Below are 26,878 nucleotides of genomic sequence, written 5' to 3' on the forward strand. Positions count from 1 at the left end.
TAATGGACTTACCAAGGAAGTAAAGATTGGTTCAGAGGAAAATTGACAATGGACTAACATGTGAGAGTACTGACAGCAGGAAGCACAACGTCCAGGGCTAGTATTTGTTCAATAAATATTTGCGAAAGAGGGGGAGCAGTGTGGCTCATTGGAAAGCAGAGGGCAGGCACTAGAAAGAGCAGCAGTGGTTTTTCAGAGGATGGGGCATAGAGGCTGCTGGCAACCAGGCAGGGGCATCACACCTCGATAAAATCAGAGAGGAAATGGTTGTGGGTTTTGATGAAATGCTAAAGGCAGTGCTGGGGGAAGACTGGGTTGCTGATGGCTGGCAGGATGGATGGGGCATCTGGAGAGCCCGGGAGGTCAGTGTGGGAGGCCGTTAGAGTGACAGGCGTGGCGTGATGACACGCTGGACTGTGGCAGTGGCAGTGACCATGAGAGGACACTGCTGAGTGAAGAGACATCTTGAATTAAGACTTGGGTATTGAGGATGAAATGAAGGCCAGGAAAGGTCATGTCTCACCCCAAATCAGAAGAATTTTAGATGTGACTGAAATAGTAGAACTGGGGAATGTCATTGTGAGCAGCAACAAGCAGTTTGGGACAAAGGTGAACAGAGATGACAAGCGGGCCAGCCAGGGGAATGTTGCCTTCATGGCTGGAAACGCACAGGTAGGGCACAGCGGAGTCAGGGCCAGAGCTTCGGTGTGCAGGGTTGGGGTGGGGGGAGCCCCAAGAATGCATCCACTAAAGGAGTTGGTTCCAAGTGGAGCCAGCCTGCCAGAGACAGCACCTGGCAACTGTGGACACAAAGAGGCCTGTGTCGCCAGGGCTGATGTTGTAGGGACTCCTTTTCACATAATCAGCTTCTCGTGAGTTGATTCATCCTCAGAATTACAAATCAGGTGTCTTTATCCTCACCTTCATTTGCTTGCTCTCTAGTCATGGCATGTTTTCTTCTTTGATGGCTCTTGTTTTACTCATGCATTCCCTAGTAAACGTTGGCTGGGGAGCAAGGAAGGATTTTTCTCTTGTCCATATGATGTGATATCTGATGCCTGGGTTTCTAAAAATGGCTTTTGTTGGTGGACTGGGCCCAAAGAGGGCCAGATGCCACCTGCCACAAGCATTCCTTCTCTGGAGGTGGCTACAGGATATGAAGCGCTCGTATCCCTGTGTGGTGGGAACCATTAGTGTGATCTGCAGGAAGAAGATTCCAGGGGATCATGGCAGGGCTGTGGGGGGCAGTGGTAAGAAACCCCCAGGGCGTTGGGCGTTCCATCTTCCTAGGATTATAACTTACCCTGGGCACTTGGTTCACAGTGAACTTTGGGATGAGGAAAAATTTGACCTCTGGGAGGGTTTTTTTTTTTGTTTTTAATATTTTATTTATTTACTCATGAGAGGCAGAGACATAGGCAGAGGGAGAAGCAGGCTCCCTGTAGGAAGCCTGATAACGGAACTTGATCCCAGCACCCTGGAGTCACACCCTGAGCCAGAGGCAGATGCTCAACTACTGAGCCACCCCGGTGTCCCCCAGTCCAAGCTTTTAAGCAATTTGCCACCTTGTAGGGGGTCAGATGAGTCTGCCAGTAGTTATACTACAAGAGAGAAAGCAATAAATGTCTTAACAGTACAAGTAAAGAACAGCAGAGGCCTCGGAAAGCCCCACTTGAGAATAGCAGGAATCAAACGAGACTTCATGAGAGGGATGAACGTTGGCTGGGGCTCTGAATGACCAGTAGGGTTTGAAGACCCAGGGCCTCCTCAGCTTTCGTGAGCACCTACTACGTGACACACTTGGTTGTACATGTTGTGACCATGTCATTTCTCCTGCGGAGAAGTGGAGGCATGAAGGGGAAGGTGGTTCATTCTGCGAGGGTGGTGAGGGATATGTCACGGCAGAAGTCCCTTGGGAGCCAAATCTTGAAAGAATAGGTGGCCCTTTGCTGGGTGAATAAGGGACAGGGGTGTTCCAGGCTGCAGAACAACATAAGCCAAGGGAAGGCATCATGAATCGCCCTGCCCCGGGAGAAATTTTAACAGTCCGATCTGGTTGGAGAAGTGAGGGAGGAGAGGGAGCTGGAAAGGTAGAGAAGGAGCGAGACTGTGGAAAGCCTGGTGCATCTGCCCAAAGCCGGGAAGTGATATGGTCAGTGCATCTCGGAGAGGTCCTTCGGGCAGCTGTGTGGCCGGTGGCGGTTTAGGTTGCGAAATGGGAAGACCTGCAACAAGGACACGGATGAGAAGGGTGGAACTGATTTTGCTGGGAATGTGCAAAGAAAGGCGTAGCATCACCAGCAGAAAGGAGGAGGACGAGGACACTGTTGTCCGTCTAGGCTGTGAAATTACAGAACTGGGTTCATGATTAGATGCGAAAGACTCAAGAATAATCTAGCTTTCTGACTTGGTTGACTTAGTGTCTGCCAAGGTCCTCTCCCCAGCAGAGAACATGAGAGGGATTGAGTGTTGCCTGTTGGGATCTGTCCTTAACCTTGAGAACAGCTAGGTCACAGCCATCCTTCTGGGAGCTGGATCTTTGGGTCTGAGGCCCAGGAAAAAAAAGGGGTCACAGTTGGAAATCAGGCAAAAGATCTAAGACATTGAAGTAAGAACACTGGTGGTATCCACAGAAAACCTCAGTCTGGTGTGGACGGAACATAGGGAAGAAAGACAAGCCAGATGAAATCAAAAGGACCAGGTCATGGGGAGCTTTCAACTTCAGAGTGGGTGATTAATTCACAGGCAGGATTTTTTCCCCACATACTTATTTTCTGAAGGAAATAGGAAAGCTCTACCTATTTCACCCATTTGATGTATGGTGGAAAATGTACAACTGTGTCAAGGGGGCTCATTTACAAACATGGGGGCCCAGCTGACCTGGCTTTGTGCTCCCCCCACTCCCTGCAGCTGCTCAGCGGAGTCAGGCCAGTGTGTGTGCCGACCCCACGTGATCGGGCGTCAGTGCAACGAAGTGGAACCTGGTTACTACTTCACCACCTTGGATCACTACATCTATGAAGCAGAAGAAGCCAACTTTGGGCCTGTAAGTCAGGGGTTGCTGGGCAGATAGGCAAAGCCATGTTTGGGGGACAGTCATGGCATATACCTGTTTTACAAAGAGTAGGTTTAAAAAGCATTTTTTCAGCTCTTGTCATTGACAGGATCGGACCGTGCCATCCTGAGAACAGTCCTATTTAGAGCTAAGTCAATCTATAACTCACAAAGAGACTTTGGAACATTCACTAGTGAGGCTTTGGGGGCGTGGGATGGGGGAGTATTTGTTTTTCGTACTTCCATTCCTCTACTTCTACTCCAAAGCTGTTGTTGATCTAGGATGGTAAATGCTCAGAGGGGACTTTGTTTCAGTTGTCTGTTGCTGTGAAATCAGCCATCCCAAAATGTAGTGGCTTTAGAGGGATGCCTGGCACATCAGCTGGGGTGGCTGAAACAGCTGGAGGCTGGCTGGGCAGTTCACCCCACATACCTGCAACCCCAAGCAGCTGCTTGAGCTTCCCAACAGCATGGTGGAGTCAGGACACTGAGACTTCTTACACGGTGTCTGGCTTCCAAGAAGGAGGAAAGAGAAACCACCAGGTCTCTTCAAGCCTGGGCTTAGAAGTTTCAGAAACTCATTTTTTCACATTCTGTGGTTCTGAAGTCTCAAGGCCAGACCAGGTCTGAGGGCAGGGTAATGTGGATTTCAGCTCTTTGAAGGGCTGAGCCGAATGCCCATACATATGGAGAATGAAAGACTTGGTCTTCGGAAGTGGCTGACCACAGTGGTTTCACATGATCCTGTGAACAAACCCGAAGGCGTGCTTGAGTTGACCAAAACTGATCGATCTTCAGCCTCAGTGACCATCAGAATGAACCCCTCAGTGAGCACTCCTGGTGGTGGGGTTCCTTCACTCGTACTTGGGGTTTGGAATGAATGCCAGAGAGAAAGGCAAACACATCCACTAGATACTGGACTAGGCTTGCAGAAGATCTGGGAAATAGCTCGTCACTTCTCGGCTTGCTTCCAAAGCATTTGAGACGTTCTCTCTCCTTCCTTTATGCTCATTCCTGGTTATATCATAGAGGGCATCGCCCATGGCTTTGGGTCCCATCTCCAGTGTCTCAAGACTACCCCAACCACAAAACCAAAAAGAAACCAGTTTCCTCTTTATACATCAAAAATTTGTACACTCTACGGAGAAAACATGACTGCAGAAAATAGGTATTCATGCCTGTAGTTTGGACCTTAGGGTGATTTCAGATTTCTGTAACTGCTACATTTCCTTGAATTCCATTCCAAGTAAAGCATAGCTACTGTCCGCCTTGTCCTCAGGGGGTGAGCATCGTGGAGCGGCAGTACATCCAGGACCGCATTCCTTCCTGGACCGGACCGGGCTTCGTCCGAGTGCCCGAAGGGGCTTATCTGGAGTTTTTCATTGACAACATACCATATTCCATGGAGTATGACATCTTAATTCGCTACGAACCACAGGTAAACCTTCCATGGGCTATTGGGGGTGGTGGAAATATCTTCTTCTCAAGGACACCATTTTTTGAAATTTGCGTGAGAACAGAGGAACCTTTCTGACTTTGTATCCCCCGTGGAAGCGAAAATGTACATTTTTCCCAAGTTCAGTTTTGCGAACCTTGAGTGATCCCTCATTAGGCTCTGGGCCTTGCTGAGATGAGAATGTGTCAGACCCTCGGCTTGATCTCATGGCCCACACGGCCCAGGCTCAGATGCGCCCCAAAAGCCAAAGGTGGCCAGGGCAAGAGCAGGGATGTAGAGTCCTGGAAGACGGAAAGGTTCACATCAGCCCAGCAGTGCCTGACGCCGCCACAATGTCCCGAAAAGAATGAGTTCTAGGCCTTCAAACAGATGGAATTTCACTGCGAAAGGAACCAAGGAATGACTTGAGCAGAGAAGGGAGAGTGTGTTGAGAGTACTTCCTTGGAGCTAGCTAAGGACACGTTGGAGACACCGAATGCTGGGGTCGAACCATGAGCCTGGCCATGGGCATTAGTAGGGTTTTGAGTAGGGGATTGTCCTGATTGGAGCTGTGTTTCCTGACTGCCCGGGAGGGGATTGGGAGAGGCACGGACAGCAGGAAAGGCTGTCCAGTGTCCAGGTGAGAGGGGACTAGGGCTGGGGCTAGGGCAAGAGCAGAGGAAGTCGGAAAGAGTGAAGGGAAATGCAAGCGAGTGTTTTTCATTTAAACTTGGCAAGTGACCGATCGGGAAAGGTCTTTATAAACAGTTGGGCAGCAGCGGGCCAGCATCGATGCTCCTCTGATGGTTTGTTGCTTACTCCAGCTACCCGACCGCTGGGAAAAAGCTGTCATCATAGTGCAGCGACCTGGAAAGATCCCAACCAGCAGCCGATGTGGTAACACGATTCCCGATGATGACAACCAGGTGGTGTCCTTATCGCCTGGCTCAAGGTCAGTGTGATGCTGGGTTGCAGCTCATAAAACGAATATGCAAATTATTATCTTTTTTTTTTTCTGGTACCTTGCCTTGTGAGTCGTCCAGTTACCGTTTTGGAGCCCGAATCAAACATGGACCATTGCCTTTTTTTTCTTTTGCATTGGTCTGCATAGAGCTTTGATGAAGGGAAGGAGGGAGGGAGGGAGGGGGAGGGATTTTTTTTTTTTTTATGATAGTCACACAGAGAGAGAGAGAGAGGCAGAGACACAGGCAGAGGGAGAAGCAGGCTCCATGCACCGGGAGCCCGACGTGGGATTCAATCCCGGGTCTCCAGGATTGTGCCCTGGGCCAAAGGCAGGCGCCAAACCACTGCGCCACCCAGAGATCCCAGGGAGGGAGGGATTGATTGGATACCTACAAGTTGACTTTGTGTTGGTACTTTTCCCTTATTTGGGGACAGGTATGTGGTCCTTCCACGCCCCGTGTGCTTTGAGAAGGGTGTGAACTACACAGTGAGGTTGGAGCTGCCCCAGTACACCTCCTCCGATAGCGACGTGGAGAGTCCCTACACGCTCATCGATTCTGTAAGTGGAAGGTCATTGCTGCAGGTTGTGGGGGGAAGGCTGGGCAGAGAGTATTCATTTTCCCTAGAGGGTTTTATGGAGGGGTGATGTGGAGAGGATAGGCACAATCATCTTCTCTTGCCTCCAGAGCCACGTGGCTTATTTATTTTAACAAAAACTACCCTCTGCAAAGGATGTACTCAAGCTGATCGTTGATGAAAATAAAAAGTATCGGGATGCCTGGGGTGGCTCAGTGGTTGAGCGTGTACCTTTGGCTCAGGTCATGATCCCAGAGTCCCAGGATCGAGTCCCGCATTGGGCTCCTCTCAGGGAGCCTGCTTCTCCCTCTGCCTGTGTCTCTGCCTCTCTCTCTGTGTCTCTCATGAATAAATCTTTTAAAAAAGAAAAGAAAAAGTATCTTTAAAAATGGCATTTCAAAAGCCACCAGACTATGTAAGGTATATCTAAACGTTTTCTGGCAAGAATATTTAAGAATGAAAATGTTTTCACTATATTGAATGAGTCGGATTTTTTTCTGTTCCAGAGTCAAAGTAGGATTGAGGGCTTTGATGTGCTTGCTTGGCTCTGGTTGAGGACACAGGCCCCACTGTAAGAGCGCTTCGCTGTTGTTCTTGATTCTTCACAGCTAGTTCTCATGCCGTTCTGTAAGTCACTGGACATCTTCACTGTAGGAGGATCAGGGGACGGGTTGGTCACCAACAGTGCCTGGGAAACCTTTCAGAGATACAGATGTCTGGAGAATAGCAGAAGCGTTGTGAAAACACCAATGACGGACGTATGCAGAAACATAATCTTCAGTATTTCTACCCTGTTACACCAGACAGGCCTGGGTAAGTGTCCCTGGCCCTCCTTTCTTGGGGCCAAGAGTAGTAAGGCACCACAAGGTACATTGGAAGGCATGCCCTGTAGTTCTGTTTGGGCAGGCAGCAAGAGGTTTGTCTTTTTCGTCTGTAAAGAATATTTTAGTGATGGCGCCCCATTGAAAATGCAACCACATAAGGGAAGGGAAGGAAAAATAAGATGAAAACATAGACGGAGACAAACCATGAGAGATTCTTGACCATAGGGAACAAACTGAGGGTTGCTGGAAGGGAGGTGGATGGGGGGCATGGGGTGACTGAGTGATGGGCATTGATGTGAGCACTGGGCCTTATATACAACTGATGAATAATACCCCAGACACTAATGCACTATATGTTAACTAAATTGAATTTAAATAAAACTTTTTTTAATGCAATCACAAGAGGGCCTGGGGGCAAAGCCATGAGGCTATGCATCCCGTAGGCAGGTGGGGAGTTGGGACGGCACCAGGGAGCAGCAGCAGACTTTCGCCTTGAGAGGTCAGACCACTCCCAAGGTCGCCGGACTTTTGTCTAAGGTCCCGTGCCACTTGAGCTTTGAAGGCAAGGGAAGAAAGCCCTGATGACCTCCTTCCGAGGAAAACTGCTTTTATCCGGCACCTCCGTCTCCTGTCGCTTCCCTCCCACTCATCAGAGCGATGACATGGTTTTCACTGGGAATTCTGAATAAGCCCAGCTAGTCAAGGGGGAGGATGAGGGCAAGTTGGCGTGTCGCAGCTTCTGACCTCTCTCCCTCCCTGCAGCTTGTGAGTGCGACCCCCAGGGCTCCCTAAGTTCTGTCTGTGACCCCAACGGAGGCCAGTGCCGCTGCCGGCCCAACGTGGCTGGGAGAACCTGCGACAGATGTGCTCCTGGCACTTTTGGCTTCGGCCCCAATGGATGCAAACGTAGGTGTATGGGGGTGTGTACCTGCAGAGATCAATCTGAGACCCGCCGGTGTGGGTCCCACTGTTTCGGGACGTGGGGCTTTGCCTCCTGAGCTGAGCCTCCAGCGAACATTCTGCGTGGGGCCCAGTGGGGGGTCGGGGGGTGGGGGTGCTTCTGTCTGGGGCGTGTTTGCATTTAATGAGTCTCTCAAGGCGGCTCCACCACTGCCTGTCTCTCCAGCATGTGAGTGCCACCTGCAAGGGTCTGTCAGCGCCTCCTGCCACCCTGTCACCGGCCAGTGCCACTGCTTCCAGGGCGTGTACGCTCGGCAGTGCGACCGCTGCCTGCCCGGCTACTGGGGCTTCCCCAGCTGCCAGCCCTGCCAGTGTAACGGCCACGCCGAGGACTGCGACCCAGGGACGGGGGCGTGCTTGAGCTGCCAGGACTACAGCACCGGGCACAACTGTGAGAGGTACGCGCTCGCCGCCGCCCTCACCCAGAGGGCAAACCAGCTCGGCGTTGGCTCAGCCAACAGCATCTTAGACAAACCTGAGGCGACGGCTCCATCAGACTCCCGAAGGCTCATTCGTTTCTGATCATCCCAGGATTTCCTGGGAACTCATTCCTTTATCCAGCATTGATTTTTTTAAAGATTTTTTAGAATTTTATTTATTTGAGAGAGAGAACGAGCAGCAGGCAGAGGGAGAAGCAGACCCCCCGCTGAACAGGGAGCCCCATCCGGGAACCCAGGACCCCGGGATCATGACCTGAGCCAAAGGCAGAGGCTTAACTGAGCCACCCAGGTGCCCCTATCCAGCAGGTATTTAGTTTGTATCTTTTTTTTTTTTAAGATTTTATTTATTCACAAGAGACACAGAGAGAGAGAGAGAGAGAGAGAGAGACAGAGGCAGAGACACAGGCAGAGGGAGAAGCAGGCTCCATGCAAGGAGCCCAACACGGGACTCGATCCTGGGTCTCCAGGATCATGCCCTGGGCTGACGCTGAGCCACCGAGGGATCCCCTAGTTTGTATCTTCTGTGTGCCAGGCACGGTGTTGGTGCTGGGGATATAGCAGAGGACAAAGCCAACATGAGCTTTTCTCTCGGAGCACCATCCTGGAGGTCAGCATAGACCTACACAGAAATCCTCTGTCTCAGCAGATTCTCACCAAGGATGAGCATTCTGAAATGTGAACACCTAATTGGGGTCAAAGTAGAAACCAGATCCAAACAGAATTAGTCATTTCAGACAGCTTTGTTTTTTGAAACACTTTTTGCAGCTCCAGCTGCCAGGAGGCCGCATAAAATGTGCAAAAGTAGACCTCTTCTCCACTTAGCAAATTAATTGAGTAATTATTATGGTTATAAGGCACACGCACTAGCTGTAGCTAAATGAGGACCTAGAATGTGCCCCTAATAACATTACAGTCAAGTTCAGTAGATAGTAAGCCACGTGATAAAATTACATGCTGACTTACACCGCTCATTACAAATGAAAGCTAGACCTGCTATGAGAATTGGGTTTTTTTGGAGTAATAGTCTGCACCTTTCACCTCAATAAATTTTCTGTCTTTTAATATCCATCCACTCTATCTGGGACTTTTGTTTTTAAAATGTCAGCAAATGCTTCAGTCAGTACAAAAATTGCTCATCAGATGAAAGAGAGATTGCCAGTGAAAATTGAATTAAAGTGATTAACTTATGGTGGAAAGATGTTCATAGAAGCAGATAACTGCTAGAGTGGTGTTCAAGAATTTGGAGGTTCCAGGGGCGCCTGAGTGGTTCAGTCAGTTAAAGGTCTGCCTTTGGCTCCGGTCATAATCCGGGAGTCCTGGGATCGAGCCCCACGTCGGGCTCCCTGCTCAGCGCAGAGCCTGCTTTTCTCTCTCTCCCCCTCACCCCTGCTCATGATCTGTCTCTCTCTTGCTCACTCTCTCTCAAATAAATAAATAAATTCTTAAAAAAAAAAAAAGAATTTGGAGGTTCCAGTAACTACTCCTTTGCATAAAAGTTATTCCTTCCAACCACACAATTGCCTTGTAAGAGGGTAATAAGGAAACAGTTATACAAGACTGGAAGAAATTAATATATTGATGTTGACTCCTGTTTTCTGCATTAAGATTTTCATTAGTGTTCTTTGAGAGCTGGAGAATAAGTTCGAGAGACATATAGAGGAAAAAATCAGATTAAAAAGAATGAGAGAATGAGGGGGGGGTAGGGAACACAGGTGGCTGTCCACCACGTGGGTGTGAAATCTGGCACGCGGGGCGACGTGGCGGGATGAGCATCCCGTGAGAAGAGCTAGCTCGATGTTTGTGACTGTTTTTGGATTTTATTTGCAAAGCATTTTGTTTCTTGTAGGAGAATGTGAAAGGGTGTGGGAAGGGAAAAAAATTTTAGCCCTACATATGGATGACAAAGTTTTTAAAAATATCTGGGATCCTGTGAGCCAACTTACCATTCTTTTCTTCATTCCAGGATGATCAGAGTTTCACTCCTGTGAATTTAAGAAGCAGCTCTAGGCTCAGCTCATTCCCAAGGGGGGAAGTGGAGGGAGAGGCAGGAAATGAACACTCATTTTCTATCATGAAGTATTTGGATTTATTTCACCTAGAAAAAGGCCTCCTAGAAAACTTTCTCAGAACCCGTTGTACCAAATTGCTTCATCTCGGCTGACTTTCCCAGCACAAATTTGGGGAGAACATGTTCTTGTTATCTGTGTCTGTATCTAATTAAATAGAAGGTTAGTTTCCTTTGAACAGCGTTCCCTCCTATTTCTTCATCTCCCTTCCCCCACCCATTAAAAAAATACTACCTCTGCTTTAAAATAAAAAAATTAAAAAAAATAAAACCATGAAAAACAAAATGAGTTGGAAATCCTTAGACCTCAGGTTCAGTTCTGCTTCTAACTTGTTCCAGAGCCCGGGGTAAGTTAGCTCACCTCTCCGAGTGTCCAGCTGTTTGCTGATAGAATAACTGGGTTGGAATAGATGATCTCCAAAGTCCTTTTATGTTACGGGAAGTAAAAAAAAAAAAAAAGTACCCGAATTCGGGCAGCCCGGTGGCTCAGTGGTTTAGCACCGCCTTTGGCCCAGGGCCTGATCCTGGAGACCCGGGATCGAGTCCCACGTTGGGCTCCCTGTGTGGAGCCTGTTTTTCCCTCTGCCTGTGTCTCTGCCCCCCCCCCCTCTCTCTCTCTCTCTCTTTGTGTGTCTCTCTATGAGTAAATAAATAAAATCTTAAAAAAAAAAAAAGTACCCGAATTCATCACTCACGTTGAGAAGCAGCATCACATAGTAAAAGAATTCCTTTCTGCAAGTCGGGATGCTGAATTCACATCTTGGTTCGTTACTGACGGGCTGTGTAAGCCTTGCAAGTCATTTAACCTCCACGGTTCCTCGTAAGGAGAGGAGTTGGGAGTTGATAAATGACATCCCTCGGGCCTCTCCTACTTTGAAACCACCTGACAGACAGAAGAGTCCTGCAGCTGGAGAGCTTGCTCATCAGCTTTGTTACTGGTAAAGGCTGGAATGTGGAGCGTGTTGCCAGGGGCTTGCTAACTCCTCAGCGTGCCCCCCGGGTGGGCACACAGTCACACGCTGCCTTCCTGCACCCCCCCCTCGCTGCACCCCAACTCTTTAATGCTCAGGGCAGGCAGGCAGCTGATGGGACAGTCGGATGCACAGGAGGAGGTGTATCTCTTCTGCTGCTGACCCCGCGTGTGTGACCCGCAGACTAGCAGCATCAGCGTCCCACGGGACCCTCTAGGTCAGACATGAAGGTCTGAGCTCGGCCAGCTGTCGTAACAAGCCCTCCCAGGGATCCTGACTGGAGCTCACATTGGAGAACCGCTGCCCTCATGGGAAGTCCTCCAAGTGGAAGCATGAGGCGCGGGGAGTGAAATGGTCCCGAGCGGAGAGCACGGTTTGTAAGACTCTTTCTTGTAACCGGTTCCTCGCAGTTGGGGTTCACGGCCCGCTCTCCTCTGCCACCCATGCAGGTGCCTGGCCGGTTACTACGGCGATCCCATCATCGGGTCAGGGGACCACTGCCGCCCTTGTCCTTGCCCGGACGGTCCCGACAGCGGACGCCAGTTCGCCGGTAGCTGCTATCAAGACCCCGTGACGCTGCAGCTGGCGTGTGTCTGTGACCCCGGATACGTCGGTAGGCAAGGGCCCGGCCTCTGGGTGTCCTCCTGAGCCTAGTGGCTAACGGAGGGAAGGGAGGGAACACGGGGACGGTTCGGTGTCATGTTTATCATCGTAATGAAAACCGAGGGGGGGACACCCGGAGCGCTCCCCTCCTGTGGGGCCCACGGAGCGCAGCGGGTGCCCGAGTCTCGGGGAGGCTCTGCTGCTCCCTGGCACGAGCACGGCCGCACCTAAGTGTCCTCGCGTGTCCCCTTCCCGCCTCCGGGCCCAGGAGTCCCAAAGCGGGGGAAGGCCGGAACATCACCCCCAGATCGTTGACTCGTCGTCTGGTTTGTCGTATGCCTCTCAACCCCCCAGGGGCTCCCCCTAATGTGCGGTCATCCCGGGCTGGGCGAGGCCCACGGTCCCCCCACCCCTACCCCGACCCCTCACCCCTGGCCAGGGGCGTGGGGCGGGGGGGACGCGGCGCTTCCCTCCTACCAGCAAGCTGGACGGGCTCTGCTTGGTCCCCAGGCTCCAGGTGCGACAGCTGTGCCCCCGGCTTCTTCGGCAACCCCTCGGACGTCGGGGGCTCCTGTCGGCCTTGCCAGTGTCACCACAACATCGACACGACGGACCCGGAAGCCTGCGACAGGGAGACGGGGAGGTGCCTCAAGTGCCTGTACCACACGGAAGGGGAGCGGTGCCAGCTGTGCCGCGCGGGGTACTACGGGGACGCCCTCCGGCAGGACTGCCGCAGTAAGCCGCCCGCTTCGGCCCCTGGGGGCGTCCGCCTCCCTCGCCACCGGGGGTCTTCCTCGGCTCTTTGGGGCTTGTTGGTTTCTGTGGGGTTTTCTAAAGATTTTATTTATTCATGAGACACACAGAGAAGCAGAGACACAGGCAGAGGGAGGAGCAGGCTCCCTGCGGGGACGCAGGACTCGGGACTGGATCTCGGATCCCCGATCCCCGGGGTCATGCCCTGGGCTGAAGGCAGACACTCAACCGCTGAGCCACCCGGGCGCCCCTTCGGGTGTTTGTTTCATGTGGGAAACCACTTAGGAAGTTTTGTTTCTTTGACCAAAGAAAGAGGGGATAGACCTTTTCTTTCCTTTTTCTTTGTGCCCTACATCCTCATTTTGGGGCAGGCCTGAAGTCTCAAGAAGTGGCTCAGTGCCTGAGGGAGGCGACCCAAAGAGAGCCGGTGTAGCTGTGTCACCGTGATAAACGCCACCCCAGAGAGCAGATGGGATTTCTGTTCTGCCTGCGAACTTGCCCTCCCGCCCCCCACCCCCCGCCCGGGCCAGGACTCCGAGGTCCTACATACCCACCTTGCCTCTGTCCACCTGTCCGTGCCTTGCAGCCTAAGGAGGGAGGAGCATCTCTGAAGACTCTTCCAGAACTCACTCTTGCTCTCTTATCAAGAGATCAGCCAGCATTTCCTCCCGCTGAGCTGCACGCCCCAGCCTCGTTGTCACAAACCTGCCTGGAATGCTGAGGCCCCGCGGCCTAGGGGGCTTCTTCCTGCTTTGCCTCAGCTCCTGGCTGCTGCTCCCTGCCAAGAGTTTCAAGTCATTTGAGATCTCCAGTCCCATGGCATAGTTGTTGTTGTTGTTGTTGTTGTTGTTATTCCCAGTCCAGTCCTCGATTTGAAAACGATGCACGGCAGCTTATTAGCTCTGAGTATTTCAGAAATGCTGGGAGGCTGGGGGCCTGGGCGGCTCAGCGGTTGGGCGTCTGCCTTCAGCTCGGCGCGATCCCAGGGTCTGGCCCACGTCGGGCTCCCCGCAGGGAGCATACTTCTCCCTCTGCCTGTGTGTGTGTCTCTCTCTGTGTCTCTCATGAATAAATAAATAAAATCTTTAAAAAAGAAAAAGAAATGCTAGTAGGCAAAATGTGTCCCTGTGCCCGTCTGCCTGGGAAATGCCAAAACCGTCTATGTTGTAAGACGTTCTGAAGAATGGCAGTTTTAGTGGGATGGTTATTTTTCCCCTTTTTTTGTGTGTGTTTAGGGTTTTATTTATTCATTCATTCATTTGTTCATTCATTCCCTCCCTCTATTTCCTTCTCCCTTGTTTGCATCTCCAGGCCAAAATCTGGGGAGGGAAAATCTTAGCCAGTAGAACTAGCTGATTTTTGTACCGTCTGCGTAGTTCGCTAATTCTGCGAACTTTCTGAACGTAGGTTAACATGATCACACGGTTCTTTTCCAGAGTGCGTCTGCAACTCCCTGGGCACCGAGCAGGAGCACTGCGATGGCTCTGACTGCCAGTGTGACAAAGCCACCGGCCAGTGCTCGTGTCTCCCCAACGTGGTTGGGCTGAACTGTGACCGCTGTGCGCCCAACACCTGGCAGCTGGCCAGCGGGACGGGCTGCGACCCGTGCGACTGCGACCCCGCACATTCCTTCGGGCCGTCTTGCAACGAGGTAAGGCTCCGGGCCGAGGCTGCTGCACGGGGAGACGACTCTCCTTTGGGCGTCGGGGTGGCGGCTGGCCCGGCCGGTGGCTTTGCCCCAGGTAGAGAAGGGCACCCCTCCCGGTGGTGGCAGACACGCATGGACTGGGAGACGGGCCCTTGCTTGGTGGCTCAGCCGGGGTGAACCTCGCTGCAGCGCGGGCTCCCCCCAGATGGGCCAGCCTGTGCTCTTCCCCGTCCGTGCCTGCTGCTGAATCAGACCTTAACCCCCCAGCCAGAAAGGGAGCAAATGGCCCTCGCTGGCCATGTAAAAGGTGCTGCTGTTTCCTGACGCACCCTGACGGTGCAGTGGTCCCCACGGCAGGGCTGTCGCGGGTGGCCCAGGTAGGTTAGCGGCGTGTGAAGCACACACAGTGCAACGTGCTCTGGGCTTTTGCAACCCTGCTGGCCGAAGGGCAGTCAGGACATGCTGCCAGGGGACCCTCGGCACACAGGAGGGAGGTCAGAGTGGCTGGCTCAAGGCGTAGGGGGCTTCTCAGGCAAGCGGTTGGGTGTCACTTGTCCCTGGGGGGCGGCCGAGGAAGCGAACTACTCTACCAACGTGTGTCTTCTGACCGCAGTTCACGGGGCAGTGCCAGTGCATGCCTGGCTTCGGGGGGCGCACCTGCAGCGAGTGCCAGGAGCTGTTCTGGGGAGACCCCAACGTGGAGTGCCGAGGTGAGGCTGCAGGCATTCTCGGTGGGTGCTGATGGGGCCGGAAGGATCAGACAGGTGCCGGGAGCCTTTTGCAAACTCAAAACATCAGGACAAATGAATGTATTCCTAGTTTTCGTTACACAAGAAATTCGTGCTCATTGTTCCGAAAGCGACCTAACAGACCTTAGCCCTGTGGGGGGGCAGGTGCTACAAGGGGACCTGCTGACTTCCTGCTCCGTGCCCCGGAGGCCCCCTCGTCTCTGCACAGAGGCGTGTACACACCACGAATAGACACTGAATGGCTTTTTTTAAAAAAAATGCTCTTAACCAAGATGGGTTCACATTAACTACATATTTCTGCAAACTGATATTTTCTGCTCCCCGTGGGCAGTATTTGGTAGCCGTGGCTGGCCTCCTTGTCAGCACTTGCAGAGCTGAATGATTGTTCTGGTCAGCTCGTTTGACTCCAGCATGTCAAGTAGACTCTGCTGACAGTTAAGGCCCTCGGGGCATGTGCACTAGTGTGATGTCCCCACGGAAGGGAACCAGAGGGCACTGTCCTAGCATCACTATGCACTGCAAAGGAATAGGTGACAGGAGCTCCGGGTCTGTTAAATGGGAATAAAAGCCAGATTTTCCTTTAGACTTAGGATAAAACGGAAGGATGAGGGAAAACTTGACATTTCCTTCAGAACAAAAACTTGTTAAAATCATGTGAATCATAAAGATTGCTTAATTTTCATGCTGTTGCAATTTTGGTTTGGACCTGCCAGATATTTTTGCGGCTCTTAAAGCAAAAGCCTTTGTGGGAAGGATTTTAACAGGCTGCTTCTATTCTTTTGTCCTATTCTTTCCTATTTGAGTTTTTCTTCCTTACGTTTTAGGCTTATAAGTATGGATAAATATCTGTGTAGATTTTTCAATGAATACATCAGCTGTTTGATGTATTTTCCTTGCAACACGTCTGAAATTCTAGATCCTTATTGGACTCTAGGTAAAAAATGGCCTTTTTCTTGGTGGCGCGAAATCATAGGGATCTTCAAGTTAGCAGGTCACTGAGTATCTCCTACCAAAGATCAGAAACAGACATACTATATGTTCCTTTAGGGTCTGTTCTTTACGAGTGGGGGGGGGGATTCAGTGGACAAACCTGCATAAATGGTATACAGTCTGTTTTTTTTTTTTTTTTAATTGAGGCTTAACCAGAAGGGTTCGTACCAACATTTTAGGTTAAGGTTTGTTGCACAGAAATGATGATTACAGTGTGGAAGAGCAAGTGCTTCTCCACTCATCCATCATTAGTGCAGATGTTGGTTCTTTTAATTTTTTTTTTTTTAGATTTTATTTATTCATGAGACACACACACACACACACACACACACACACAGAGGTAGAGACATAGGCAGAGAGAAGCAGGCTCCACGCAGGGAGCCTGATGTGTGGGACCCGATCCTGGGACTCCAGGATCACGCCCTGGGCCAGAGGCAGACGCTCAACCCAGGCGTCCCTTTTTTTTTTTTTTTTTTTAAGATGTTGGTTCTTAATGGGCTCTGATTTTCTCACTTCCATGAGTATCACTCTGTGATACTCAGTGGGCCACTTGCTCTAGACTCTCTTTCGCCAGTAGAATCCTGTTGAAAATAGGGTTTCTCCAGGGCTCTCAATCACTATTCTCGCAGATTCTTCAATCTCGTAGTGCCCCAAGGGGCTTGATTTTCTCCAGATAATGGTTCTGTCATTGCTTGTACCCTGATTCCGCCAGCATGTGTCATTAGCAAAACAGCCTTGGCCACCAAAGCTTGCTGACCTTTTACTCCATCTAAGCTTTGTGAGCATGAAAAGCCTGTTACCCAGAATTAGAGTCAATCAGAGAATTGTTCATTTAGTGCGTAGAACTTTACCCCTCACTCTTATCTTCAGACTTGTAGCTCAGAATCTGTAAAAGGAATTGAGGCTTATAGGAACAATATCAACTTGTTTGGGTCAAAAGTTAGATCGTGCTTTAGAAACTTTGCAAAGAGTGAAATCCGTGGTGTCCATGTTCACCAACTGCTTTGTTTTATCCAGACAAAAGTCCACACTGTTACATAAGAAACTCTTGGGACCCAAGTGTTTTTGGCAACCTGCATGGAGTAGAGAAAGCTCCTAACCTGCAAAGCTTCCAGAGAGAGAGAGAGACGGGACTTAACAATGGGGAGGTCGTGGCTGCCACCGGACCCTGTGCATTACAGGATGGTAGTGGGATGGTGTTGTATGATCAGATGAGGCAGGAGTGAAAATGCAGCAGCACGTGGAGGTCAGAGCTCTGGATGGGCTGGAGTGTCGTCACAAAGGGAAATGGGGGGACAAGGTCTAGAAGGGACAGGAGCCAACAATAAGGAGGAGAACAGGTGTCATCTGAAATTAGATGCAACCATGGGGAAAGCAGGTGACTCCTTTTCTCAAAATAGGTAATTAGTTGCCGAACCGTCTTCAATTTCAAATATTTCAAGGGCACAAATACAGACTTTCTGGTGCCACTTCGTAAATAGCATGCTTCTAGGAAGACAGGTCATAGCAAAGGTTTCTCCTTATGGAAAAAAAAATGCAGTTGTGTGAAAGACAAATGAGTTGAGCCTCCAGCTTATAACTTGATGAATGTTCCTATTGTCCACACGGGTTGGGGCTCTCGGCCAGTCGCCCAAGTTTGAACAAGCCCACCACTGTGCTGGGGATGGAGAGAATCTCATCCACCCACCAGCGAACGTGCTGGAGAAACCCTCAGCTCGGAGCCCTGCATTGTGCCCCCGGAGCCCTGCATTGTGCCCCCGGGAGTCAAAGGGTCACACGAGGAATCTTTCTGTTGATTCATAGATAGCAAAGGGAGGGCCTCTGGCTGTTGGAAAAGCCTAGTGTCTCTTAAACCAGCACAAATTGGAAATGTGAGGCATGATAGATGAGAGGCTCTGGGTAATGGCCATTTCCCCGTCATGCTTGTTTCTCATTTCAAATTTGTTTTTAATAGAAAAATTATATGCATTCCTCTGCTCACACATGAATTTTTAGAATGCTTGTATTTTCTCAGGCTGAGATTCATTTACAACTACCCACCTTATTCTTTATTTGCAGCGTGACTTGGGAAATCAGGTTTAATTTGATTCTTTAGAAGGCCACGGATACTCTTGTTAGGAGAGGGAAGGCTTATATGATCCTAGTCATGGCATGTGAGTGTGTGTCCCCTGCAGGGCGGGCCAGGCCAGGGACCCCCAAACTACAGCCAATGTGGCAAATGCAGCTCACAGCCTGTGCCCGTTTATGTCTTGTCTGGGGCTGTCTTCGAGCTACAGCGCCAGAGTTGAGTAGTCGTGACTGAGACCTGTGGCCTGCAAAGCCCAACTGTTTCCTATCCAGGCTTTTATAGAAAAAGTTTGGGGCTCCTGGGTGGCTCAGTTGGTTAAGCGTTTGCCTTTGGCTCAGGCCGTGGTCCTGGGGTCAAGCCCGGTGTCAGGCTCCTTGCTCTGCAGGGAGTCTGCTTTTCCCTCTCCCTGTGCCTGCCCCCGCTGCCTGTGCATGCACGCTCTCTCTTTCTCTCTCTCTCAAATAAATAAATCTTTAAAAAAAAAAAAACAGGAATTAGAAAAAAATCTGCCGACCTCTTGACGAGCCAGCCAGCTCGTTTCTGCAGGTACAATCATTACTTCCCACCTTTCATTCCTAAACCAGTTAGATTAGCAAGGCCTGCCCCCCCTCCCCCCCAAAAAAAATGGTGGGGCTGAGGGGGTAGAGAATTTAAAGCAAAATCACATTTAAGAGACTAAACTATTTAAATTTCCCTTGCAGTGAAATTGAAATGCCTAGGTAGAGAATCAGTGAACCTTTGGGCAGTGTAGCAAATCTCGGAGTAACATGGGACTCCGAGGTTTTCGGACCTAGCACTTTCCCTGTCCCAAGGCAGGTCAAGTCTCAGAAGGAAGGCAGGCTACCAGCACCGCGCGGGGTGTGCGCTCCGCCTCGTGGGCCTGGACCCAGCAGAGAAGCACGGCCACCTGGACGCGTGGGCCCTGCAGGCCCTGTGAGGATAGGGCACACGGAGGCACCTGATGGCCAGAGGCAGGACGAGAGCGATGCAGACCTTTCCCTCTGCCAGGGGAGGCCAGACCCACAGGCTCCAGAGTCGGTCAGCAAGGTTCCATGGAAAATCTTAGCTGTAGGGGCCGCGCGCAGAGGACCACTGTGTGCTGAGCGCTTGTAGGGATAGTCTGCATGTTCTTGCTTTTATCCTCCCCACCAGTCATCTCTGAGGATGAAGAGAATCTCCACTGCGCAGCTGAGAAATCGGAGGCTCAGAGAAGTTAAGTGACTTGCCCAAAGACAGAACGCAGGTGAGGGCAGAGCTGGGCTCTGAAGCCAGGCCTGGGTGGCCCAGGGTCTCTGTTCCTTCCACGGGCCTGGCAGGTCCTCGCTGACAGGTTTTAGAGAGAAAGCGCTGTCCTGACTAAAGGACACAAGGACAGGGTGCAGCAGCAAGGCTGTGGGGGGCAGAGGTGCCCTCAGGAAACCATGCCCTGGGGACCCATGGCGAGATTTGGTTTCACTAGACTATGAAAGTTTTGAATGCCAGGCCATGGAGGATGTGCTTCGTTCAGGTGTTGGAGGGGCTGGAAGAGGAGAGGGAAGGATGCGAAGGAAGCAGGAAGTTCAGCCTACTGATAAAGAGGCACATAGGCCAAGTTTCCTGTTCGAGCATCGACCACTAGGGCTTCCTTCTAGGCCTCACGATCTATAAAACGGGCGCATTATTCTTCACGTATCTGGCTCTTAGAGATCACGTTTTTAAATGCTGAGAAAACTTCGTGAAAACAAAGGAAACCTATTGACCACATAACCGAGAACGTATTTACAGCTGGTGGAATTCTTAATGGTTCATTAAAATGATTACGGTCTTGTATTGAAAATGCTAGTCTTCATCTTCATGACTTGTTCATCTTAACGATCAGGCCACAGTTTTACTAAATACTTTCTTTTTCTTTCCAAGAGAACGGCTTCGATCCTCTGGTAAAGAATCCCATTTCTTAAAGCAGTGCTGAGCTGTAGGTCCACTTAGACCCCTAGCCCTTCCTCTGAAGCGAAGAGGACAGCCATTGGCCCTCATGGTCAGAGACCACGGACATATTTAGTGTGTTTTATTTTTTTATTTTTATTTTTAAAGATTTTATTTATTTATTCATGAGAGACACAGAGAGAGGCAGAGACACAGACAGAGGAAGAAGCAGGCTCCATGTGGGGAGCCCGAGGTGGGACTCGATCCCAGGATCACGATCTGAGCCAAAGGCAGATGCTCAACCACTGAGCCACCCAGGCGCCCCTAATTAGTGTGTTTTAGATCCCATTGAATGTGAGATGGGGTTAGAGGGTCCCCTTCATAATTCTGGCGTCTGTGAAGCTTTCAGTTGTCAGGCGAGAACCAACCTTTACTGTGGGAAGTACCGTTGGGTGAGAGGGTCTCTTTATGATTGTGGTCGTCCTTGTGGGCCTCCCGGTGCTCATCTCCCGGGCATCCCCAGGAGGGAGGCAGTTCTGGAAGCGTAGCAGTCAGAGAAGGGAGCACGTGTCTACACAGGAGCTTAGCGGTGTCCTCACTTCAGTTTGAAAACCTGATACTGTATAGCCCTTTGGTGCCTTCCAGAGAAAGTTCAGGGTGGAAGTTCTCAGGGATGAAACTGCAGTCCGGCCTTCTGTGAAATAGGACAGTGCAGTCAGGGGACAGGATGCTGGTCTGTTCAGCTGACCCGGTCCTGTCTTCTGGAGAGAGCCAAAGTCCTGCTGGCCCTTGGGGTGCTGCCTGGACTGCAGCCCTGTCCCCAGAGAAGGAGGAAAGCCTTCACGGGGGTGCACTTGCCTTTCAGATCCTACAGTTTAGGGCCAGTGTTTGTCCTCGCAAAGGTGCCCATGACAGGATGAGAGCAAGAAGGGCCTTTACTGGTAAAGTCAATGAAAAATTAGTAGACAAATTAAAAAAATAAATTATATGCACCCATCCCTCACCCTAAGTATGAACCCTTTACAGGTTCTCTAGGACTGAATTAACACATGTGCCTTTGCATTGTCTAGGGGAAAGAATTTTCTCGGCAAACTCAAAGCATATGCACCATCTGCCTCAGTTGTCCCAAGCCTAGGAGAGATGATAAAGTAGGCGCAGGTCTACTGGGCCACCTAAAAGCCCCACCTGGGGCTGCTCACTGGGACCAGCAGGGCAGGAGCAGACTGAGCAATCTAATTTTTATTTTTTTTTAATTGTCATTTATTCATGAGACACACACACACACAGAGGCAGAGACACAGGCAGAGGGAGAAGCAGGCTCCCTGCGGGGGCCCAATGCAGGACTCAGTCCAGGACCCCAGAATCAGGGCCTGAGCCAAAGGCAGAGGCTCAACCACTGAGCCACCCAGTGCCCCCTCCAATTTTCTTACAAGTGGCGTCGTGCATTCCTCTTGTTACATAGGCCATTAGGTTTGTGCATGAGCCTACGTTGGTCAGCTTCCAGAGTCATGACTGCTCCACCTCCAACCTTTGAAGGGTGCACACACACACATTCCCTCACCTCCTCCCTCCCTGCCGCCTCCTCTCTCTCACCCCCACAAGCACACAGTAACATACAAAAGGAAGGCCAGAACAGGTGAAGAACTGACAGGTCAGTTAACTAGATCAGAATGGGGTCTAGGGACCCTCCATGACAGCAGCACCTGGCAATGTTAGAAATACAGATTCTCAGGTCCCACCCCAGACCTTCGGATTCGAATTTGCGGGAAGGGGGGCGGGGAAGCAGCCTGTGTTTCATGAACCCTCCCGCTGATTCTGATGTACGCCCGAGTTTGACAGGCTAGGACCTAGGACCTGGATGACTTCCGTAACTTCTAGCTTTCTAAACGATGATCAAATTTTACCAAATGACATGGAAATCCATTTCTAAAATTTAAAGAACGTGAGCTCTTCACACGTGTTCTTCTGATCCTCAGAAACTGATGAAGACCGTGGTTTCCAGCAACTTCCCCATTATTTCTCTGGGGATGTCTCCCACTAGAAAAAGATTCCATGGTCAAATGAGTTTGAGATACAGTTGGGTAAAAACGATGTGAAACAAGATTTCCCCTGCAGAACTCCTCTGAGTCTTCAATATGCTGATGTTTGTTTGGAACTTACTGCTCATGGAGCCCTTCTCTCCAGGAACATCTAGAAACAATGGTGTAGGGAACACACTTGAAGTTATTCACAGCTCACTCCAGCTGCTCCCTGACTCGAGAATGCCCCCAAAATGTAGGGAAAATGAAACATGCCTGAAATTCCTGGAAAGAAACAATATGCTTAAGGAGGGGGGAAAAAAAGTTTAGTTTTGAAAACCCAAGGGAATGCTCTGTTTTAAACCCAGAGGTTGAAGACCAGAATGTTCCATAGTTTAAATCTTTGGGAAAAAATCGTGATGTTATTGGCAAATATACAAAGATAAACATAAGGCAATGACAGCTTTTTTTTCCCCAGTGGAAATGTGGTCAAGCAAGACTGGACAGGAAACTACCAGACACTTCCATGGGACACAGAAAGTGATGATAATAAAAAGTCCGAATGCTCACTATGAGCTAGCCGTTCCTCTAAGCACTTTGGAATTCAGCTATTTCATATCCTGGAAGTGATCCTATGCGGTAGCTGTAATTATTATCTCATTTTACAGATATGGAGGCCATGACTCAGTTTCCTCAGTTGCATAGGTGGGGTGCGGGGAAGGCGGGATTCACAGCCAGGCAGCCTGAGCGATCGAGCCCCACTGCTGACTTCTCAAACTTGCTGCTCAAGACCGTCGAGTGGCCTTGGCCAACACAGGCAATGAGAGAGAAACTAGTAATAAAAGGCGGGAAGTGGCACGGGTCCCATGAGTGGGCATCAGACACATCTCTCTGGGCTTGGAGGTTAGTGAGCAAATCTCAGGGCCATCAGTGAGACTGGTTCTGGCAGATATTTCATTAGAGACGAGGACCAGCTGTCGACCCAAGAAGGTCTAACACGATCTGAGAGTATGAGTGTGTTGTGTTTTGCCACAGTCGAAATTGCATTTTTAGGAGGATTATTTTGTTTTATAGGGGTGTGTAAATGTGCCTTGCATGCCTGTACGGAAAATGGAGTTAGAACCTCAGGTGGCAAAGACAGTCGAGCGCCAGTTGCATGTTAACCCTGTGCTTGTTGCGGAGGATGGAAAAATGGTTGCAGATGTACTCCTGCCCTCGGAGTCCTCAGGCTATTTAGGGAAATATTATATTTGTTTTTTTGGGGGGGGGTAGGTTTTTTGTATATTTTTGTATCCCCCCCACCTTTTCCTCGAAAGGATTTAAGCCTAGAGATGTTTGTATAGGCCTTTTGTTTTTCAGACACTATATAAATACTGTGAAATAATCAAGTGTTGGTATAAAAAACAAGTTAACCCTGGGGCACCTGGGTGGCTCAGTCGAGTGTCTGACTCTTGAATTTGGCTCAGGTCAGGATCTCAGGGTCGTGACATCAAGCCCCATGATGGGCTCTGCGCTCAATCTGCTTGAGATATTCTCTCTCTCTCTCTCTCTCTCTCTCTCTCTCTCTCTCCCTCCCTCCCTCCTTCTCTCCCTCTCTCCCTCTCTCCCCCTCTCCCCCTCCCTCCCTCCTCCCCTCCCCCCTAAAATAAATATTTAAAAAAATACATTAATCCCCTGAGGTTTGGGGCTCTAAGCCCGGATTCAATGGCACAGGCATTGTGGTAAGTAATGTCAGCCAAGGTCCATTGGCCAAGAACGCTGAGTTTGCCCAGAACTGGTTGGTTCTAAGATGCCTGTTGGGCCAGGGAGAAGTTGGGGCTGACTGGCTCCCAGGTCCCTTCTCTCACTTCTGACATTTCATGAGCCTGTGTTCTTACGGACCCTGCGGGGGCCAGTTATCACAGTGGTAAGTACCCTCCAGTGATACTTTGTTGAAAGCCTTTAAACTAGGTCCTGAGAGGGCCTGTGACTTGTTTCTCATTGAATTTCCTTCTTACCAAGTTCACTGCATTCCATCAAGTATGCAGCGTTCTGTTGGGTCACCAGGTCGGGTGAAGTATGGTAGGAGCTGTTCCTTGGTGTCATCAGGATATCACCGGAATTATCTGTGGGGAAGTCAGAGTGAAGGGAGGTAGAGGCAGGCCAGACCTTAGAAGAACACAGACTGGGGTTGCAACAGGCTGGAGTAGAACCCTGGCCTGGCCGGTTCCTTGCTGTAAGACTTGGGGCACATCACCCATCCCGTGGGGTTCAGTGACACGACGCATGTAAACCATTTACATGGTGCCAGGCACAATAAGTGTCACCTGAAAAGAAAGAAAGATTATTACTCTTATTAAGGGGCTAGTGGGTGTGGAGGTGATGCATGTGCTGGGGAAGGCTGCCCTAGCCTCTACGAGAGCCTTCGGTACGTTGCCGGCCTGGCTGGCACCTTCCCACTGGAGCGAGACCGGGGATTCTGAGTGCCTAGTTGCTGAGGTTTGTGGTCTAGTGGATCATCAGCAGTGCTGTTTCCCTTCCAGCCTGTGACTGTGACCCCAGGGGCATTGAGACGCCGCAATGTGACCAGTCCACTGGCCAGTGCGTCTGCGTCGAGGGTGTCGAGGGTCCTCGCTGTGACAAGTGCACTCGCGGGTACTCGGGGGTCTTCCCCGACTGCGCTCCCTGCCACCAGTGCTTTGCCCTCTGGGACGTGATCGTCGCCGAGCTGACCAATCGGACCCGCAAATTCCTGGAGAAAGCCAAGGCCTTGAAGATCAGCGGTGTGATCGGGCCTTACAGGGAGACCGTGGACTCGGTGGAGAAAAAGGTCAACGAGATCAGAGACATCCTGGCCCAGAGCCCAGCCGCGGAGCCGCTGAAAAACATTGGGGATCTCTTTGAGGAAGCGGAGTAAGTAGTCCCTGAGCCCAGGGAAAGCCCTCGCCGTGTTGTTTCACGCTGATGGGAGATGCCCAGGCTTGCCGCGTCCATCAGGAGGCGCGGCTAGGCCCGTGAGTGGAAACAGATGCTGGGTCATCGGCTTCCCAGCAGCCTCTACCCTGGTGCCTGTGGCTGAGTGAACACTGACAAAACTGCCGAGGCTGCAGAATGGAGTGTGTGCAGTTCCACGGAGCGCTCCTCTTTGCAAATAGTGCTCCGGGGAGAAGATAGGCAGGAACCATTCGGACACCCGAGGATCCCGAGTTGTGGTGGGTTAGGTGCTGGGCTTGAGAATTTGAATGACTCACTCATGCCTGCGTCTCTTTTCTCCCCTCTGGAGGAGGGGGAGGCATTGCTTATCTTTACTTACAGGGTAGCCGAAGGGTTGATCGATGAAATGATCAATGTAATTGCCAAAAACATGACGACTGTAAATCATCGTTACTGTATTTTGCTCCTAGGAAGGAAATACGTTATCACAGCAAGACCCCTATTTCCAAGTTTTTTTTTTTTTTTTCTGCTGCTCTGCTGCTGGTTCACTAGAGCAGGGCTCCATTCTCTAACTGTAAGAAATTCTCTACAGGGAAAAACTCTCCTCGTGGCCCTTCTCTGGGCCATCCTCTCTCTGCATAGTGTCGGTTTCGCGGGTGAAAGCAGAGAGAACTGAGCTCTGAGTGATGCTGAAGTTCTCTGGGATCAGTTTTCTACCATTTCTCCTGGTCCCAGACGTTCCAAGTCCTTTTTTCCACATTTTCTGTGTGATGGGACTTGAATCAGCCTCTCTAGGAAGCCAGATGGACTTTACATCTCCGTGCTGTAAGCAGCAGCAGGGGAACGGCTGACCTGCACTCAGGCATCTTGTGGGAGATCCTTCCTAGACCTTCGAGATTTCAAGTAACCGGTCCCTTGATTTCCAGCCGGAGGTTTTGTGTCCAAGACCCTGTGGGTGACCAGAGTGTTAGGAAATGTCCAATGTGGGGCAATAATGCATCTAATGAGGAATTTTAGCTCATTAAAAAGATGGTGTGCAGCTCAGTCTCCTAACACATAATGATAAGTTCTGGAAGGCTGTGGTCCGAGCACAAGCCCATTTAGAGCCTGATTCTCAGCCTTGGTCTCCTGCACCCAAGGAAGAACCAAAGGAGCTGGGTGTCCTTGGAGGACCTGCCAGGGGAGAGATTACATTCCTGAAATGTCTCTGTTGCTCTACCCTCACTAGTTATCTCACCGGAGAGATTGTAATCAACTCAGGGAAACTGGTTTCATTCATCTTTTTTCAACATGACATCCAAGGATATGTATCTTAGGACCCAAAGCGGCATTATTAAAAAAATACACAATGTTGTATGTGATTTCTTTAAAAAAGAAATCAAATGTGTAGGAGAGCTGAGAAGAAGCGAAAGCCTTCTGTGAATCAGCAGGTGAACAGAGGAATTCACTGCAAAAAAAAAAAAAAAAAAACAACTGTATTATAATTGTCTCAGGAAAAAGTGGTTGAGCTTATAAAATGTAATTTAACCTACAAATCCATTTAAGGACTTTTTCTTTGAGTTGGGTCTTTGTTTTATCTCGGCCTTAAATGGCATTTTTTGCCTGGCCCCCAGCCTTTCAGCCCCCCTACATTTTCCCAGTGTTTTACCCCGACTAGTATTTCCCTGAGGAGACAATTACATCTAATTAGGTGACCCAGTAAAGCCAAGAGCTACAGTCTTCGCAAATACTACTTTCTTTGTGGATACACGCACACACACACACACACACACACACACACACACTGTATTTATCAGTATATCTACAAATAGATGCCTAAAATACAGCTTTGGAGATGGGAAATACAGAAGAAAATGCAGCTGGGTTTAGATTCCAAATGAAATGCTGTGAAAGCTAAAGGTGTATTGAAGTCCACCCTTGTAGATAGTACCTTCTTTTTTTCTTTC

At 50.2% G+C, this 26,878-nt stretch overlaps 1 protein-coding gene across 1 annotated transcript in view; it reads left to right on the forward strand.

Annotated features, from left to right (window-relative positions):
* The window catches only part of LAMB1 (laminin subunit beta 1), a 69,952-nt gene that overhangs the window by 29,361 nt on the left and 13,713 nt on the right, over positions 1-26,878 (forward strand). The window contains exons 14-25 of the mRNA XM_055301044.1: positions 2,911-3,046; positions 4,334-4,492; positions 5,314-5,441; positions 5,888-6,011; positions 6,637-6,841; positions 7,615-7,758; positions 7,979-8,210; positions 11,738-11,901; positions 12,402-12,626; positions 14,081-14,295; positions 14,906-15,002; positions 24,542-24,911. Of these exons, the coding sequence (XP_055157019.1) occupies positions 2,911-3,046; positions 4,334-4,492; positions 5,314-5,441; positions 5,888-6,011; positions 6,637-6,841; positions 7,615-7,758; positions 7,979-8,210; positions 11,738-11,901; positions 12,402-12,626; positions 14,081-14,295; positions 14,906-15,002; positions 24,542-24,911 (2,199 nt within the window). The remainder of the gene's footprint in view (positions 1-2,910; positions 3,047-4,333; positions 4,493-5,313; positions 5,442-5,887; positions 6,012-6,636; positions 6,842-7,614; positions 7,759-7,978; positions 8,211-11,737; positions 11,902-12,401; positions 12,627-14,080; positions 14,296-14,905; positions 15,003-24,541; positions 24,912-26,878) is intronic.

The sequence above is a fragment of the Nyctereutes procyonoides genome, unplaced genomic scaffold, assembly GCF_905146905.1.
Source record: "Nyctereutes procyonoides isolate TBG_1078 unplaced genomic scaffold, NYPRO_anot_genome, whole genome shotgun sequence".
Lineage (NCBI taxonomy): Eukaryota > Metazoa > Chordata > Mammalia > Carnivora > Canidae > Nyctereutes > Nyctereutes procyonoides.